General features: G+C 41.7%; 1 protein-coding gene across 6 annotated transcripts in view; it reads left to right on the top strand.

The window, feature by feature from the left end:
* Nucleotides 1-16,933, top strand: part of cux2b (cut-like homeobox 2b) — a 184,147-nt gene that overhangs the window by 14,953 nt on the left and 152,261 nt on the right. The window contains exons 1-2 of one of the 6 annotated variants that reach the window (XM_058071248.1): nt 5-609; nt 1,162-1,240. The exons of 3 other annotated variants lie outside the window; for them this stretch is intronic. Coding sequence is in view for 1 of the 3 variants with exons in the window: in XM_058071243.1 (XP_057927226.1) it covers nt 520-609 (90 nt within the window). In the remaining 2 variants the exon portion in view is untranslated. Of the gene's footprint in view, nt 1-4; nt 729-1,161; nt 1,241-16,933 lie in introns of those variants that run through there. 2 more of the 6 variants (XM_058071243.1, XM_058071247.1) reach the window with 2 other exon arrangements.

The raw sequence follows: 16,933 nt of genomic DNA, 5'->3' as shown, positions 1-16,933 counted from the left end.
ATCTTTCTCGTCCGGTCCTACTGCGGTAAGTCTTCTTTTATACTCTGCGGTGTTTTTATTGTGCTTTGTGGCGTGGTTGAGGCAGAAAAGTAGCGTAGCTTTGCATTGATACTTATTAGAAATTGATCCCCGGTCTGCCTTTGTTCGGTTCAATCATTGATCAGCGTGGCAAAGCAGCACAGCCTCCGCCAGCCACAACCGATCTGGGATCAGCACCGCGGACAGCACTGATATTTAGACGCTGTTTTGTTTTGTTTTTTTTGAAAACCTTTATCAAAACGTGCTGACATACACGGAAACTTTTAATACGCCGTCGAGTCGGCAACTTTTCACGCAGCTTCGTGTTTTTTTTTTTAATTTATTCGTCGACGGACGTCGAGAGGCTGACTTTTCGACCACCTTTTTTTTCCCATTTGAGCGCAAATATTCTTATGTATTTGCAGTAAATGCGTGTTGACAAGTGGAAAGTTTACGTCGTAGCAACGGAAGCCGGACGGACATTACCGGTAGTCGTCACTGATGATCAACAAAACAAACATTATTTCTTGTGTAAATGTCATTTTTTTGACGCTTCCGGTTGACTGGCAACTGCTGTGGGGAATGTGGCAGGTGAGCTATTTCATCAAAATGACCATTCTGCGTGTATTTGTATTGGATTTGTACCCGCCTGGACCACACTGGGCACCATCAAAGTTGAATTGGTGTACTGCAATACAGTAAGAATTTGGGTTAGTATTTTTTTTCTTCTTTTTAAATGGCTGAAATGCTGCTTGGTTAGTATAAGGGTGGGGGATTTGTGGGGTGGGGTGATGGGTGTGGGGGGGTTGGCTGTGTAATTGTATTCCCTGCTAATGTTTGTAAATCAGCCTCAACCGGCGCAAGGGCACCATCGCCGCCGTCTGACTGATGTTGTGCATCATGAAAAATGACAAGAGCTGGCAGCCGAAAGCCCGACCGAGCAGGAACAATCACATCTGGTGTGTGTTGGTGTCGAGTGTTATTCCAGAGCTCCTGGCCACTGGACCGCTTTCCCCATCCCTGGTCGGGATCAGAGAAGCGAGGGTGGCCGGTTGTTTGCCGGCTTCATCGTCGCCCCACTGAAAGGATAAACGATAAATATTTATGATGTGTATGTACATGAGTCTTTTTTTTTTTTTCCAGCCCCCCCATCAAATTGCCCTCCAGCAGCCTCTGAGCCATCAGGACACCCACCCGAGACATTAGAGTCGCTGCTAAAGATGTTAGTGTTTCCCATAATCTCCGTACATGCGGAAAAGTGTTACTTCCTGCTTGTGTTCCGTTGAATAACGTCATCTTATACCACGTATGTTAAAACCGAACCTTCTTTATATACTGTCGTTCAGAAAGGTACCGTTTAACAATATAAAAAAACAATGCTAAGTGGTTAGCGCGTAGGCCACACAGCTTGGAGACCCGAGTTCGATTCCACTCTCGGCGATCTCTGTGCGGAGTTTGCATGTTCTGCGCATGCATGCGTGGGTTTTACTTTGGTTTCCTCCCACATTCCAAAAACATGCTAGGTTAATTAGCGACTCCAAATTGTCCATAGGTATGAATGTGAGTGTGAATGGTTGTTTGTCTATATGTGCCCTGTGATTGGCTGATGACCACCAGTCCAGGGTGTACCCCGCCTCTCGCCCGAAGAAAGCTGGGATAGGCTCCAGCAAACCCTGAGACCCTCGTGATGAAAAGCGGTAGAAAATTAATGAATGAGTTCTCCTATTTTGTGTGGAAGTGGTAACTTTTTGGCTTCTTATTTCGTCTTTCCCCACCCTCGGCCATCTCTGTGCGGAGTTTGCATGTTCTTCCCGTGCATGCGTGGGTTTTCTCCGGGTACTCCGGTTTCCTCCCACATTCCAAAAACATGCTAGGTTAATTAGCGACTCCAAGGTATGAATGTGAGTGTGAATGGTTGTTTTTCTATATGTGCCCTGTGATTTGCTTGGCGACCAGTCCAGGGTGTATCCCGCCTCTCGCCCGAAGAAAGCTGGGATAGGCTCCAGCATGCCCGCGACCCTCAAAAAAGGTTGAAAAACACTGCCATAGTGCATCTCAGGGGCCATTTGTGGCCCTTATAGGTGTAGAAATCTAAAAACAATTGATATGCTATAACAGATTTGGTATTAGGAAGCTAATACAGTACGAGATTTACTTTATTTATCTTATTAAGTTCACACTCATTCCTTCTTAATATACGTCTTTGTGCAATGTTGATTCTCAGTTTGAATATATTTAATGATTACACGTGAGTCGGAGTACACGGTCTGCACTCTTCAGCGTCGGTGTGGCGAATGTGCGCCTCGGAGTTGACTAGGATGAATAATTCACCTGCAGGCTGATGAAAAGAGGGCACAGAGAGTGTAAAGCACCGAGGTGGAGTGACCTTGGTTCCTGCTGGCTGCAGGTCACCCGGCCGTTGCCGTGGTAATCATTCACACCAGCCAGATGGCATTTCCATGGGTGGGCATGAAAAGGACGGGTCAGGGTCTGTCCTGCCAGGCCACTGCGGACTACCACCGGCCAGGACTGTACCTGGGGACTGGTGAGGGAGTCTTTTTTTTTTTTTGTAGATGACAGAATGTAGTTGATAATTAAGGATTTAACTAAAATTAGCATTTTGTTTGGTCTGACTAGGAAAAGGCTATGCTCAAATGTTTGTTGTTATGGTTGTGTTTCTAGTCATGAAAATATCATTTCGGCGATATCGTGATACTTTGTTCCATCGATATTAAAAAGTATGATATGGATATTTTTAGGCATTTATCATAGACTGTGTATCAGGGGTCTCAAACTCAATTTACCCGGGGGCCACTGGAGCTAGGGTCTGGGCAAGGCTGGACCGCATCAGGTTTTCCCCCCCAAAAAACCAAAAAAAACGCATTTATTAAAAACAGAAAAATTAATAAACTTTGCTTTGGTTCCGATTTTCTACAAGAAAAGCTCTGATAAAACATTCCACTGTTCTCAAATATCTTAATTTTAATTTTTCTACACAAAATAAGATCAAGAATAAAGAAAATCAATCAATCAGTAATAAATAAATATAATAATAATAATAATAATAAAACAGCAAATAATAAAAACTTAAGAATCCACATATAGTTGGTGGGTAGACAAATTATTTTTTTCAGATTAAAATGAACAAAGCATTATTAGAGCCCTGTAGACATGACAAAACACGACTATAGTCACATTTATACTACTACTTATTTTCAACATATTGCGCAACTGCAGCGTCTTGAGACACATGCTAACTCGCAAACTAGAGAGCTAGCGACCTAAACGGTAGCCTCCAAGTTATTTCCTTCAAACTTAAATAGCCAAAAACTTACCACTTCCACACGGATAGGGAGGATAACTATTAACAGTTATTTAACCTTTAACATGAACATTAATCAAACGTAATAATTTTTTCTGGGTACATGATACCATACAGCATCCATATCAAACTTGCGCGGGCCGCACTAACATTAAACTTTCATATCAAGGCGGGGGCCTCATACATACTGTTTTAATGGAATAAAAATGTAATAATTTTTAACTACAAGAAAAAAAAAAAATTGCCTTGTTAACAGTATCGTGATACAGTAAACCTCGGATATATCGGATTCAATTGTTCCCACTGGTTTTGTCCGATATAAGCGAAATCCGTTATATGCGTATACCGGAAAATGTCCGTTTTACGCATATATCAGATTTATATCCGGTATATGCGTATTTTATCGGATTTTATCCGTTATAAAAAGGCACTTCCTTGACTATGTTTCCAATGTACCTGGACGCGCAGGCAACGCTGCAAACGCTGCAAATGACGTCGTATAGCGGCCTGTCACGATTCGGCGAATCGGAGCGCCACGATGCGGCCATCCGATATATGCGAGGGAAATTTAATGGAAATGCATTGGAACGGGACTGGAGATTTTGTCCGAAATAGGTGAAATCCGTTATAAAAAATCCGATATATGCAATGAATTTTTATTGGAAATGCATTACAGAAAAATCGGTTCTTTTTTATCTGTCCGTTGTGAGCGAATTTCCGATATATCCGAGTCCGGTTTACTGTATCATGAGCCTATTATCGTGATACGTATCGTATCGCCAGATTCCTGCCAATACACACCCCCTTTAGTTGTGCTTACGCTGTGCTTATTTGGCAAAATTACCATTCCTTGACCCCGTTTCCACTCCTCGCCTCCATGAATTTAGGAGGCCGTGTTTTTTTTTTTTTTTTTTTTTAGATCAGGAACAAAAAGCTTGTGATTGTACTACATTTCAGCATGACTCAGTTGCTCTGGTGTCAGCTCTAATCCACACACAGAGACAACAGTATTGCCAAACAGTGAAATTGCTTTGCAGCCCATGAGCCTGGATGGGCTGCCAACCTCCTTTCTCTCTCTGTGTGTGTGTGTGTGCTGTTTGCCAGTAGCGACACCCCCAACCCCCCAACCCCTCACCGTCATCACACACACATACACAGATTTACACCAACGTTCCAATTTCAAATCGGCTGTGAAAATTGCTGTCTGTCTGCCTTTTCATTCATGTTTTTTTTAAAATATTTGTTTGCAGATATTGTTAATGTCACATGCGTCAGTGTAATCTCTTTGTCGTGGAGACTAAGTCTGTCTGAGCGCCGCCGATCTTGCATTATTTATCATAATGACTGTATCGTTTCATTCAAAAGCTGAGCTGGCTTAAAAAGCTTCAAAGTCGCCCTTCACCGCGGGTACTGTACGGTATCTGCTCATTATTCCGTCATTCACCGCTTGTCTCGTGTCGGCGGTTCTTTCAAGCCGGGAGCAGATCCGGCGATGCGTTTAAATGCTCGGAGTCCTCATATAAACATTGAGCGACTTGAGCGCAGGGGTGCTGGAGCCTATCCCAGCTGTCTTCGGGCGAGAGGCGGGGTACACCCTGGACTGGTCGCCAAGCCAATCACAGGGCACATATAGACAAACAACCATTCACACTCACATTCATACCTATGGACAATTTGGAGTCGCTAATTAACCTAGCATGTTTTTGGAATGTGGGAGGAAACCGGAGTACCCGGAGAAAACCCACGCATGCACGGGGAGAACATGCAAACTCCGCACAGAGATGGCCGAGGGTGGGGAAAGACGAAATAAGAAGCCAAAAAGTTACCACTTCCACACAAAATAGGAGAACTCATTCATTAATTTTCTACCGCTTTTCATCACGAGGGTCGCGGGCGTGCTGGAGCCTATCCCAGTTGTCTTCAGGCGAGAGGCGGGGTACACCCTGGACTGGTGGCCAAGCCAATCACAGGGCACATATAGACAAACAACCATTCACACTCACATTCATACCTATGGACAATTTGGAGTGGCTAATTAACCTAGCATGTTTTTGGAATGTGGGAGGAAACCGGAGTACCCGGAAAAAACCCACGCATGCACGGGGAGAACATGCAAACTCCACACAGAGATGGCCGAGGGTGGAATTGAACCCTGGTCTCCTAGCTGTGAGGTCTGCGCGCTAACCACTAGACCGCCGTGCCCAGACTTCAGCCTCTCAGATGTGAATACTTTTACATTTTACATTACAATAAAATCTAGTATTATCTTGTGTTTTGGGCAAAATAAGATTTTAATAAGGTACATTTGGTTTGGTCTAGGCTGCACGGCAGTTAAGTGGTTAGCGTGCAGACCTCACAGCTAGGAGACCAGGGTTCAATTCCACCCTCGACTATCTAGGTTAATTTAGCGACTCCAAATTGTCCAAATTGAAGACAGCTGGGATAGGCTCCAGCACCCCCGCGACCCTTGTTGAGGATAAGCGGTAGAAAATGAATGAATGAATGAATATTTATAGAGCCCTCTAGACATGAAATAACACCCCTACAGTCATCTTTCCATTCATATTACCCATTATAGTTGACGCTGTTGCTGTTGCTGTTTTGCCAGGTTTCACTGCTAGGAAACCCGAGTTTGATTCCCCGCTCGGGCATCTCTGTGTGGAGTTTGCATGTTCTCCCCGTGCATGCGTGGGTTTTCTCCGGGTACTCCGGTTTCCTCCCACATTCCAAAAACATGCTAGGTTAATTAGCGACTCCAAATTGTCCATAGGTATGAATGTGAGTGTGAATGGTTGTTTGTCTATATGTGCTGTGATTGGCTGATGACCACTAGTCCAGAGTGTACCCCGCCTCTCGCCCGAAGACAGCTGGGATAGGCTCCAGCATACCCCCCGCGACCCTCGTGAGGATAAGCGGTAGAAAATGAATGAATGAGTTCTCCTATTTTGTGTGGAAGTGGTAATTGGCCGCCCTGAAATGAGCAAATATAAGATAAGAAAACAAATGGAGGAAAACCATGTCAACAAACCATCATTAGTAGAAAAATCCTCTGGGTAAAATCACAAATGTGCAGTCAGTGGCTTTTTTTCTGTTTGGGTTTTGTCGTCAACCACGAATATCGACATCAATAATCCACTGTGATATACTATGAACACATCCACTGTACTATCTTGCATCCTTTGGGTTACCCCCATTGTCCTTTAACATTAGCAATAAACATGGAAGGAAGAGAAGTTGTCTACAACCATTTGGGGTCAAATTGAGACGTGAAATCCCGAATCCTTAACCCTGGTATATAAGACGCGGCGAACATTTTAGAGCGTGAGAGGAGAGAAACAGACTTTAGCATTAAGCTGTTTAACCTCACTGTGTAGCATTAGTGGTAGAGACTTCAAAGCGGATGCTGGAGCGTTGGAAGAGGAATGACAAATGGGTTTAGCGAGGGCTACGGCGAGCATTCTCACATGGAGACTAGGCCTGTCATTAATGTCAGCTTAATCACTTTGACCTTCCTTCAAGTAGATTTCCATACCTATCCAATCATTTTAGCTGTGCTTGTGCTCCTTTGCCTTCACACTTCTGCTTCTGCGTGGGTTTTTTTTTTTTTTTTTTTTTTTTTTTGATAAGCTCTGCCGCGGGATGACGTTATTGTCTGTACCGTCATGCATGTGACATTTGGAAGAACTCGCTAATGTTGCACGCGTTTCAAATGTGAAGACGATAAGTGTCGAGAACTGTTGCGTCTGCAAAAGTAGGTTTGCAGAAGTAGATTTTTCTCTTTGTTTTAATATCTAAAATCCTTATGGGTGTGGTTTGCTTTTGTTGTTTTGCTTTTGATTTGTAGAATAATAATAATAATAATCACTCATTTATTATGGTTAACTGGTTTCAGTTTGGGGCTGCACAGCGGTCGAGAGATATGTTGACCAACTCATCTCGTCCACAATGTTCATATTACAGTAAACCTCGGATATATCGGATTCAATTGTCCAATTCAATTATTCAAATGAATAATAATAATAATAAAACGGCAAATAATAAAAACTTAAGAAACCACATATAGTTGGTGGGTAGACAAATTATTTTTTTCAGATTAAAATGAACAAAGCATTATTAGAGCCCTGTAGACATGACAAAACACGACTATAGTCACATTTATACTTTTTTTTATTTACAACATATTGCGCAACTGCAGGGTCTTGAGACACATGCTAACTCGCAAACTGGAAAGCTAGCGACCTAAACGGTAGCCTTCAAGTTATTTCCTTTAAACTTAAATAGCCAAAAACTTACCACTTCCACACGGATAGGGAGGATAACTATTAACAGTTATTTAACCTTTAACATGAACATTAATCAAACGTAATAATTTTTTCTGGGTACATGATACCATACAGCATCCATATCAAACTTGCGCGGGGCCGCACTGACATTAGACTTTCATATCAAGGCGGGGGCCTCAAACTAGTGTCCTGCGGGCCACATTTGGCCCGCGGGCCGTGTGTTTGAGACCCCTGCATAATGTCTTTTTAAACACGATTCCATGATAGCGACAAGGCTGCAAATATATTATACATGTTATGTAAACATCTTATCACTGTAAACACAGTAATACACTGCCATGTTTTTTTTAATATATATTTTACTTAATGTAGCAATTATGCTTGAAAATGCAAAAGTTAGGTAAAAAAGTAAAATTGCTTAAATATGCATAATGTTGACTAATAATAGGTTGTATAAAAGATGATTACGTAATATCTTTTTGAGAAACCATTATAGAGTTAGCGTTGTGAGTGCACTTAGGGCTAATATGTAATCAGCGTACTAATATTTAGTTCAGCGAGGGCTTTTTGTTATGTTGGACGTTTGAACTTGGACTGTTGCAACCTACTGTATGTGCTCAAAGAACTGCTCCATATTTCATTTTTTTTGATTATGTTGAGGGGCGGCACGGCGGTCGAGTGGTTAGCGCGCAGACCTCACAGCTAGGAGACCAGGGTTCAATTCCACCCTCGGCCATCTCTGTGTGGAGTTTGCATGTTCTCCCCCGTGCATGCGTGGGTTTTCTCCGGGTACTCCGGTTTCCTCCCACATTCCAAAAACATGCTAGGTTAATTAGCGACTCCAAATTGTCCAAATTGAAGACAGTTGGGATAGGCTCCAGCACCCCTGCGACCCTCGTGAGGAAAAAGCGGTAGAGAATGAATGAATGAATGAATGAATATTTATAGAGCCCTCTAGACATGAAATAACACCCCTACAGTCATCTTTCCATTCATATTACCCATTATAGTTGACTCTGTTGCTGTTGCTGTTTTGCCAGGTCTCACTGCTAGGAAACCCGAGTTTGATTCCCCGCTCGGGCATCTCTGTGTGGAGTTTGCATGTTCTCCTCGTGCATGCGTGGGTTTTGTCCGGGTACTCCGGTTTCCTCCCACATTCCAAAAAAACATGCTAGGTTAATTAGCGACTCCAAATTGTCCATAGGTATGAATGTGAGTGTGAATGGTTGTTTGTCTATATGTGCCCTGTGATTGGCTGGCGACCGGTCCAAGGTGTACCCCGCCTCACGCCCAAAGACAGCTGGGATAGGCTCCAGCACCCATCGCGACCCTCGTGAGGAAAAGCGGTAGAAAATGAATGAATGAATGAATGATTATGTTGACATCTGCTTGTGTCGACCTCAGTAGACGAGTTCCATTGTATTAAACACAAGACAAAAAATCTGTGATTCATACCTTGAAAATTCTACCCGAATGCATCATTGACTCATTTAATATTGCATAGTCGGCATGCTCTCACATTGCATATAATTGATTTTGATGATGTGCTTTTGGATGGCGTGCTATTTTTAATGTCTTCCCCAATGTCTCCAAGCAGTAGATGTTTTTTTTTTTTTTTTTTTAATTTATTTTTTTCAGCTGAAGCGCACCCTTGGTAGATGATGGGGGGGCTTCACAACAAGAGATGGCTGTTTTAAATTTTTTTTTTTTTTTTATAGCAGTGTTCTGCTATCCTGAGGCTGAAGCAATTGCTCTGCTGGAGTAAATAACCAGCTTTAACAAAACTTAAGGGACACATTAGTCTGCGGGAGGACGACTTTGTAGTGGTAGGTTAGCCTCGTCTTCAGGCGGGGGTAGGAGGGGGGGCGATCAGCAGAGAGGTAATGGCTCATCGGCATGAGTATAAAGCTGTGGCCTCTCTCCCTGTTGACAGACGCTTCCCCCCCCCCCCGTCCCCTTCCCCTCTGCCCAGCTAGTTCATATCGAGCTGTGTTTCTCCACCGCGGCCTTGGCTTTATTTGTTTTTGCCATCTGACGCCACTGCACACATATCGAGCACGGCTCCTTTCTTGTTCATATCACAGTTTCACCGAGACCCCCCCCCCCCCGTTCCCCCCTCCATCATCATGTCGCTTCATCTTGACCTCGTATGGCTCATCCGACTGAAGCCATGTTCCATTTTATTTTTTGTTTTCTTAGTTTAAGAAATGTGTTGTATAATATCTCTTGTCATGTAGCACATGATAGCACGATGTGACGGGTGCTCCCGGGCCCGGCGCACTCATGAGATCAATGCTTCTCTAACCCGCTGCAGTTGTCTTCGGGGACCTTCGGTTGCACTCATTATGTGCTGTGTTTACCAGGACTGGTGGCAGCCATTTGTAGAGGACAAGGTTTCCACGGTGGCGCTTTTGAGTACTGCGCATGTGTTGCACAAAATTAGACGGAAGGTGTGCAGTAGCAAAAAACTGATGGATGGGTCTGATTGTGTAAGCCAGCCAGTCAGTTGTTTTCCACCGCCCGCACAGCTAATTACTCTCTTATTCATTCTCCAACAATGTGAGGGCAAAGAATAAATCTGAGTGGTGCACTCGTGCCGCTTCACCAGTAGTAGTGTTAGACCGGGGGGGCCCTAAAGCGAGCGAGTGCCTTCATGAGGTACAGTTTATCATTTTTAATGGAGAGGAAGAGGAAGTAAAGACGTGAAGCTGGGCTTTGTGATTTATATGGCGTTTCATTCGGGGGGGGGGGGGGGACAAAAGAGCAAGTCTACAATATCTCTCCCTTGTCCTTACAGCTGGTTTGGAGTCGCTCCCACTCAAATGCTAGCTCGTCTTCATTCTTGGCTCGTATTCTCCAAAACACACCTTCGCTCAGTCCAAGAACCTCCAGGGAATAACGCAATGGGAGAATTAGGAGCTGATTGATGCATTGTACAGGAAGGGGAAGTATTTATATTGGGGGTGTAATACTGGGGCGTCCAAAGTGCGGCCCACGGCTAATTTTAATTTTAATTTTAATTTTAATTTTAATTTTAATTTTAATTTTAATTTTAATTTTAATTTTAATTTTAATTTTAATTTTAATTTTAATTTTAATTTTTATTTTTATTTTTATTTTTATTTTTATTTTTATTTTTATTTTTATTTTTATTTTTAACATTAAAATTTAATAAAAAAAATTAAAAAAAAATTAAATATTAAATTTTTATTTTTATTTTTATTTTTATTTTTATTTTTATTTTTATTTTTATTTTTATTTTTATTTTTATTTTTATTTTTATTTTTATTTTTATTTTTATTTTTATTTTTATTTTTATTTTTATTTTTATTTTTATTTTTATTAAAATTTAATTTTTATTTAATTTTAAAAATAAAATATTAAATAATAAATTTTAATTTTTATTTAATTTAAAAAAAAAATAAAAATTAAAAAATTAAATTCTAATTTTAAAAATTAAAATTAAAATTTAATAAAAATAAAAATAAAATTTATTTTTTTTAATTTTAATTTTAATTTTAATTTTAATTTTAATTTTAATTTTAATTTTAATTTTAATTTTAATTTTAATTTTAATTTTTTTAATTTAAATTTGTATTGGATATGGATTTTCTTTATTCTTGATTTGTTTATTTGTGGCCCCCAAGTAAATTCAGTTTGAGACCCCTGGTTTAGACATTTTGTGTCACAATACCAAAAGGTAAAAACGCAACAAAGAACCGAATCGAGGCTCCTTTTTCCCCCTCCAATTTCCCTTGTTGGCTTCGACTGCATTCTCCCTTTATGGTATCTTTTCCAGATGAATGTTATGATATTTTCTACCCTCCCCTTCTCCCTCTCGCTTGTTTCTTGCTCGCTCACTCCTCAGCAGTTTTCCCCAGACAGGTTCCACAGTGTTTTAGAGGGGATGGATTTAATTGCTCTGTGGGGATTGGTTGGCTGTGCCGGGCTCGGCTGTTTAATTAGTGTACCCTGCCGGGATTGGTTTAATGCTTCATGATCTTGAAATTGTCTGATTGTTCAGCCCTCTGGGGACTCTGCCTGCCTACATAGGCCAGCAGGTTTAGCTAAACATCGCTCCGGGCTTGTGGCAAGTGCGCCTCAGGAACTGCAATTTTGGATGGGGCGGGGTCAACTTAAAAGGCAAACCGGGGGGCCGTGCATAATATTTTGAGAATGATCCAAGTTGAACAGATCTGATCAGATGTTTAGACTTCAAATCTTTAATCCCAACATGATTCTATAAAGAGATAAAACCCAATAGACTGTTTAGTACAGTTCCAGTATTTAGACCAGGGGTGTCCAATCAAGTATGGCATACTTAAAAATGAAAAAAATTAATCTACCACTTTCATATTCTTCACATAAAATGCTAATAGTCTTTTCCCACCACAATTAGTGGTTTTACACACTGGTAATCCCGCAAAAGACATTACACGTTACCGAACACTAAAATGCTAAAGCTACTTAGCATTCAGAGACGTCTTCAAGTAATTTTGGACTGTACCGTCTCCACTTCCGGATCGGATTCGGGATCCAACATATATGATTGTATGTTAAAAGTGAATATTATCAACTCCTCGAAAATTGGCGGCACAAACCGGAACTCTTTCTATGTACTCGTTAGATGCATCTACCACTTTCATATTCTTCACATTTATGTTTATAAAATGCGAATAGTCTTTTCCCACCATAATTAGTAGCTCCACCAGTAGTCCCGCAAAAGACATTACACGTTACCGAACACTAAAATGCTAAAGCTACTTAGCATTCAGAGACGTCTTCAAGTAATTTTGGACTGTACCGTTTCCACTTCCGGATCGGATTCGGGATCCAACATATATGATTGTATGTTAAAAGTGAATATTATCAACTCCTCGAAAATTGGCGGCACAAACCGGAACTCTTTCTATGTACTCGTTAGATGCATCTACCACTTTCATATTCTTCACATTTATGTTTATAAAATGCGAATAGTCTTTTCCCACCATAATTAGTAGCTCCACCAGTAGTCCCGCAAAAGACATTACACGTTACCGAACACTAAAATGCTAAAGCTACTTAGCATTGAGCGACGTCTTCAAGTAACTTTGGACTGTACCGTCTCCACTTCCGGATCGGATTCGGGATCCAACATATATGATTGTATGTTAAAAGTGAATATTATCAACTCCTCGAAAATTGGCGGCACAAACCGGAACTCTTTCTATGTACTCGTTAGATGCATCTACCACTTTCATAGTCTTCACATTTGTGTTTATAAAATGCTAATAAATGCTAATCGGATTCGGGATCCAACATTGTATGTTAAAAGTGGACATTTTAAAAAGATAAATTGCTGTTTATCAACTCCTAGAAAATTGGCGGCACAAACCGGAACTCTTTCTATGTACTCGTCAGTGTGACCAATCACAATCTGCAGTAAAGGCACTGGATTAAAATGGTTCAGTCCTATTTGTCACATCGCCTGCTGTTTTGTGTCCATTAATTGTAATAAATAATCCAGACACGTGAAAGTCAGCCGTGGCATCCCACAGGGTTCCATGCTAGAACCTATTTCAATTCGGCTTTTTATATGTCTTTATATGTCCCCTTGTAATTATAATATTATCCACATGGATGCCAACACTGTACTGTTTGTCATGGAATTTTTAAATAGTTTTTCTTTAAATGTGGCCCTAATTGGTAATATTGGTAATATTTTGATGAAAGCCATGTTTAATGTTATAAAAAATATATGCTGCAGGCCAACAAAAAACAAGCTGCAGGCTGCAAATCGCCCTCGGGCCACACTTTGTACATCACTGATTGTCTTTATGATAATTAGGCATGTAATTTTTGCTTCATTCATTCATTAATTTTCTACCGCTTTTTCCTCACGAGGGTCGCGGGGGGTGCTGGAGCCTATCCCAGCTGTCTTTGACTGGTGGGTTTTCTCCGGGTACTCCGGTTTCCTCCCACATTCCAAAAACATGCTAGGTTAATTAGCGACTCCAAATTGTCCATAGGTATGAATGTGAGTGTGAATGGTTGTTTGTCTATATGTGCCCTGTGATTGGCTGGCGACCAGTCCAGGGTGTACCCCGCCTTACGCCCGAAGACAGCTGGGATAGGCTCCAGCGCCCCCCGCGACCCTTGTGAGGAAAAAGCGGTAGAAAATGAATGAATGAATGAATGCAGGCCAACAAAAAACAAGCTGCGGGCTGCAAATCGCCCTCGGGCCACACTTTGTACATCACTGATTGTCTTTACGATAATTAGGCATGTCATTTTTGCTCCAAATGGGAAAAATATTTAGCTATCCCTGTTGTGTGTGCTTCAAAATCGTATTTGGTGATCTGAACTTGGACGTTCTTGCTGTTTTGAACATATGCGGCATGAAACGGCCTCCAGCGTGGTCTTATGACAATCCGTGAATTATGTGCGTGGTCACCTTGAGTTAGGGGAGCCGCAGAGATTACATTTGTGTAAAAGGGTTTGGGTGTGTCTGTGTCCCCTCTGTGGCCTTCCACAGGATGCCCTTGATTTTCTTCAATCATGGCAGCCGTTTTTTGACCTCAAGAGTAAATGTGCTTGGCATCAGATCATGGATAAGGAAGAGTGTGTGCGTTGTGGCAGTTCAAGTCCAGTACAGATTGTACTTATTGAAGGCTAAACTCATTCCGCTTCATCAAACTTATCGAGCCCACGCGTTGAAAGAAGTCAACCTTGAAGTGCATAAATCTCTTTTGGCTGATGAGAAGAATATGTTCTTATGCAACTCCATTTTCCAGAGCTTCCTCAATTCCAGTCCTTCAGGTAGACATAGAAGTTCTGCAATCTGCTTCTGTTGACTGAATCGTACTAAACCAGGGGTCTCAAACATGCGGCCCGCGGGCCAAATGTGGCCCGCAGGACACTAGTTTGAGGCCCCCGCCTTGAAAACCCACGCATGCACGGGGGAGAACATGCAAACTCCACACAGAGATTGGCCGAGGGTGGAATTGAACCCTGGTTTTCTAGCTGTGAGGTCCACGCGCTAACCACTCGACCGCCGACTTAAAAGAGTCATTCAAAATATTTGACTCACTTGCGAACATCACATCTCTAAGCCTCCTAAGACAGGGGTCTCAAACACGCGGCTCGCGGGCCAAATGTGGCCCGCAGGACACTAGTTTGAGGCCCCCGCCTTGATATGAAAGTTTAATGTTAGCGCGGCCCCGCGCAAGTTTGATATGGATGCTGTATGGTATCATGTACCCAGAAAAAATTATTACGTTTGATTAATGTTCATGTTAAAGGTTAAATAACTGTTAATAGTTATACTCCCTATCCGTGTGGAAGTGGTAAGTTTTTGGCTATTTAAGTTTAAAGGAAATAACTTGAAGGCTACCGTTTAGGTCGCTAGCTCTCTAGTTTGCGAGTTAGCATGTGTCTCAAGACCCTGCAGTTGCGCAATATGTTGTAAATAAAAAGAGTATAAATGTGACTATAGTCGTGTTTTGTCATGTCTACAGGGCTCTAATAATGCTTTGTTCATTTTAATCTGAAAAAAATAATTTGTCTACCCACCAACTATATGCGGTTTCTTAAGTTTTTATTATTTGCCGTTTTATTATTATTATTATTATATTTATTTATTTATTACTGATTGATTTGTTTATTTATTTTTCATTTTAAAGAAAAATAAAAATTAAGATATTTGAGAACAGTGGAATGTTTAGCAAAGTTTTTTTATTTTTTTTTGTTTTTAATAAACGCGTTTTGTTTTTTTTGTGGAAAACCTGATGCAGCCCAGTCTCACCCAGACTCAAGCTCCAGTGGCCCCCAAGTAAATTGAGTTTGAGACCCCTCTACTAAACCCTGGGGGTCATCCCCCCCCGCCTCTTCTCCCTCTGTGTTTCCTATGGTGTTTACATCATTAGAGACCCCGGGCGGATACACATGATCACCAAGGCGACTGAAACACATGGCAACTGAGCTGCTCCCAAATGAGTCCCACCCTGATTTCCATCCCCTCTCTCTCTCTCTCTCTCTCTCTCTCCAGGGGAGATGCCCTGATTACTGAATGACTTTGTACTGGAGCTGAGGGCCCTCTTGAGCAGTTTGGGTTGTTGTTGTGCGATGATAAGGAGTTGTGAGGAATCAAAGTTGTACCCGACCAAGTAGACCATGAGTATTGCTTATTTTAACTTTAATTTGTGAAAACTGCCTATGTAGGTTTATTTTCCTTTACCATTAATTAGGTTTGGGCTGCACGGTGGTTGAGTGGTTAGCGCGCAGACCTCACAGCTTGGAGACCAGGGTTCAATTCCACCCTCGGCCGTCTTTGTGTGGAGTTTGCATGTTCTCCCCGTGCATGTGTGGGTTTTCTCCGGGTACACACGGATAGGGAGGATAACTATTAACAGTTATTTAACCTTTAACATGAACATTAATCAAACGTAATAATTTTTTCTGGGTACATGATACCATACAGCATCCATATCAAACTTGCGCGGGGCCGCACTTAACATTAAACTTTCATATCAAGGCGGGGGCCTCAAACTAGTGTCCTTGTTATTTACAACATATTGCGCAACTGCAGGGTCTTGAGACACATGCTAACTCGCAAACTAGAGAGCTAGCCACCTAAACGGTAGCCTTCAAGTTATTTCCTTTAAACTTAAATAGCCAAAAATTTACCACTTCCACACGGATAGGGAGGATAACTATTAACAGTTATTTAACCTTTAACATGAACATGAATCAAACGTAATAATTTTTTCTGGGTACATGATACCATACAGCATCCATATCAAACTTGCGCGGGGCCGCACTAACATTAAACTTTCATATCAAGGCGGGGGCCTCAAAGTAGTGTCCTGCGGGCCACATTTGGACACATTCCTGCTTAGTGATATAATGATGAAGGTATCAATGCTATAATCGCTTTGGCTCTGACCATGTATTTGTACACTGACTTTACAGTGGAACTGAGCTTAATTAGTTAAATGGGTTCCACTTTATTACAGAGCTGGTTTTTATTAAACAAATGATATGATTAAAAATAGTTATTTCCTTCCCCCACTGCCTTTTTTTTGGTCATGGCCGTGTGTCCAGCATCCGTCTAGACGTGCAACATCATTAACCTGATGCGACCTCAAACGCCGTTGAATCGGCTCGCATATCCCCTGCAGTCTAGCCTCAGAACCCCCCACCCCCTTCCACTCTTGTCCACAGGGAACTGGGGGCTCCTCTGAACTGTCCATTAGAGCCACTGGCCTCAACAGCGAGCTTTAATAGGCCAAGTGGCCGGAGCCTCTCTCAGCCTGCTGAATAATTCAGAACG

The sequence above is a fragment of the Doryrhamphus excisus genome, chromosome 4 (assembly GCF_030265055.1).
Source record: "Doryrhamphus excisus isolate RoL2022-K1 chromosome 4, RoL_Dexc_1.0, whole genome shotgun sequence".
NCBI lineage: Eukaryota > Metazoa > Chordata > Actinopteri > Syngnathiformes > Syngnathidae > Doryrhamphus > Doryrhamphus excisus.
This window is presented reverse-complemented; position numbering and strand designations above follow the sequence as displayed.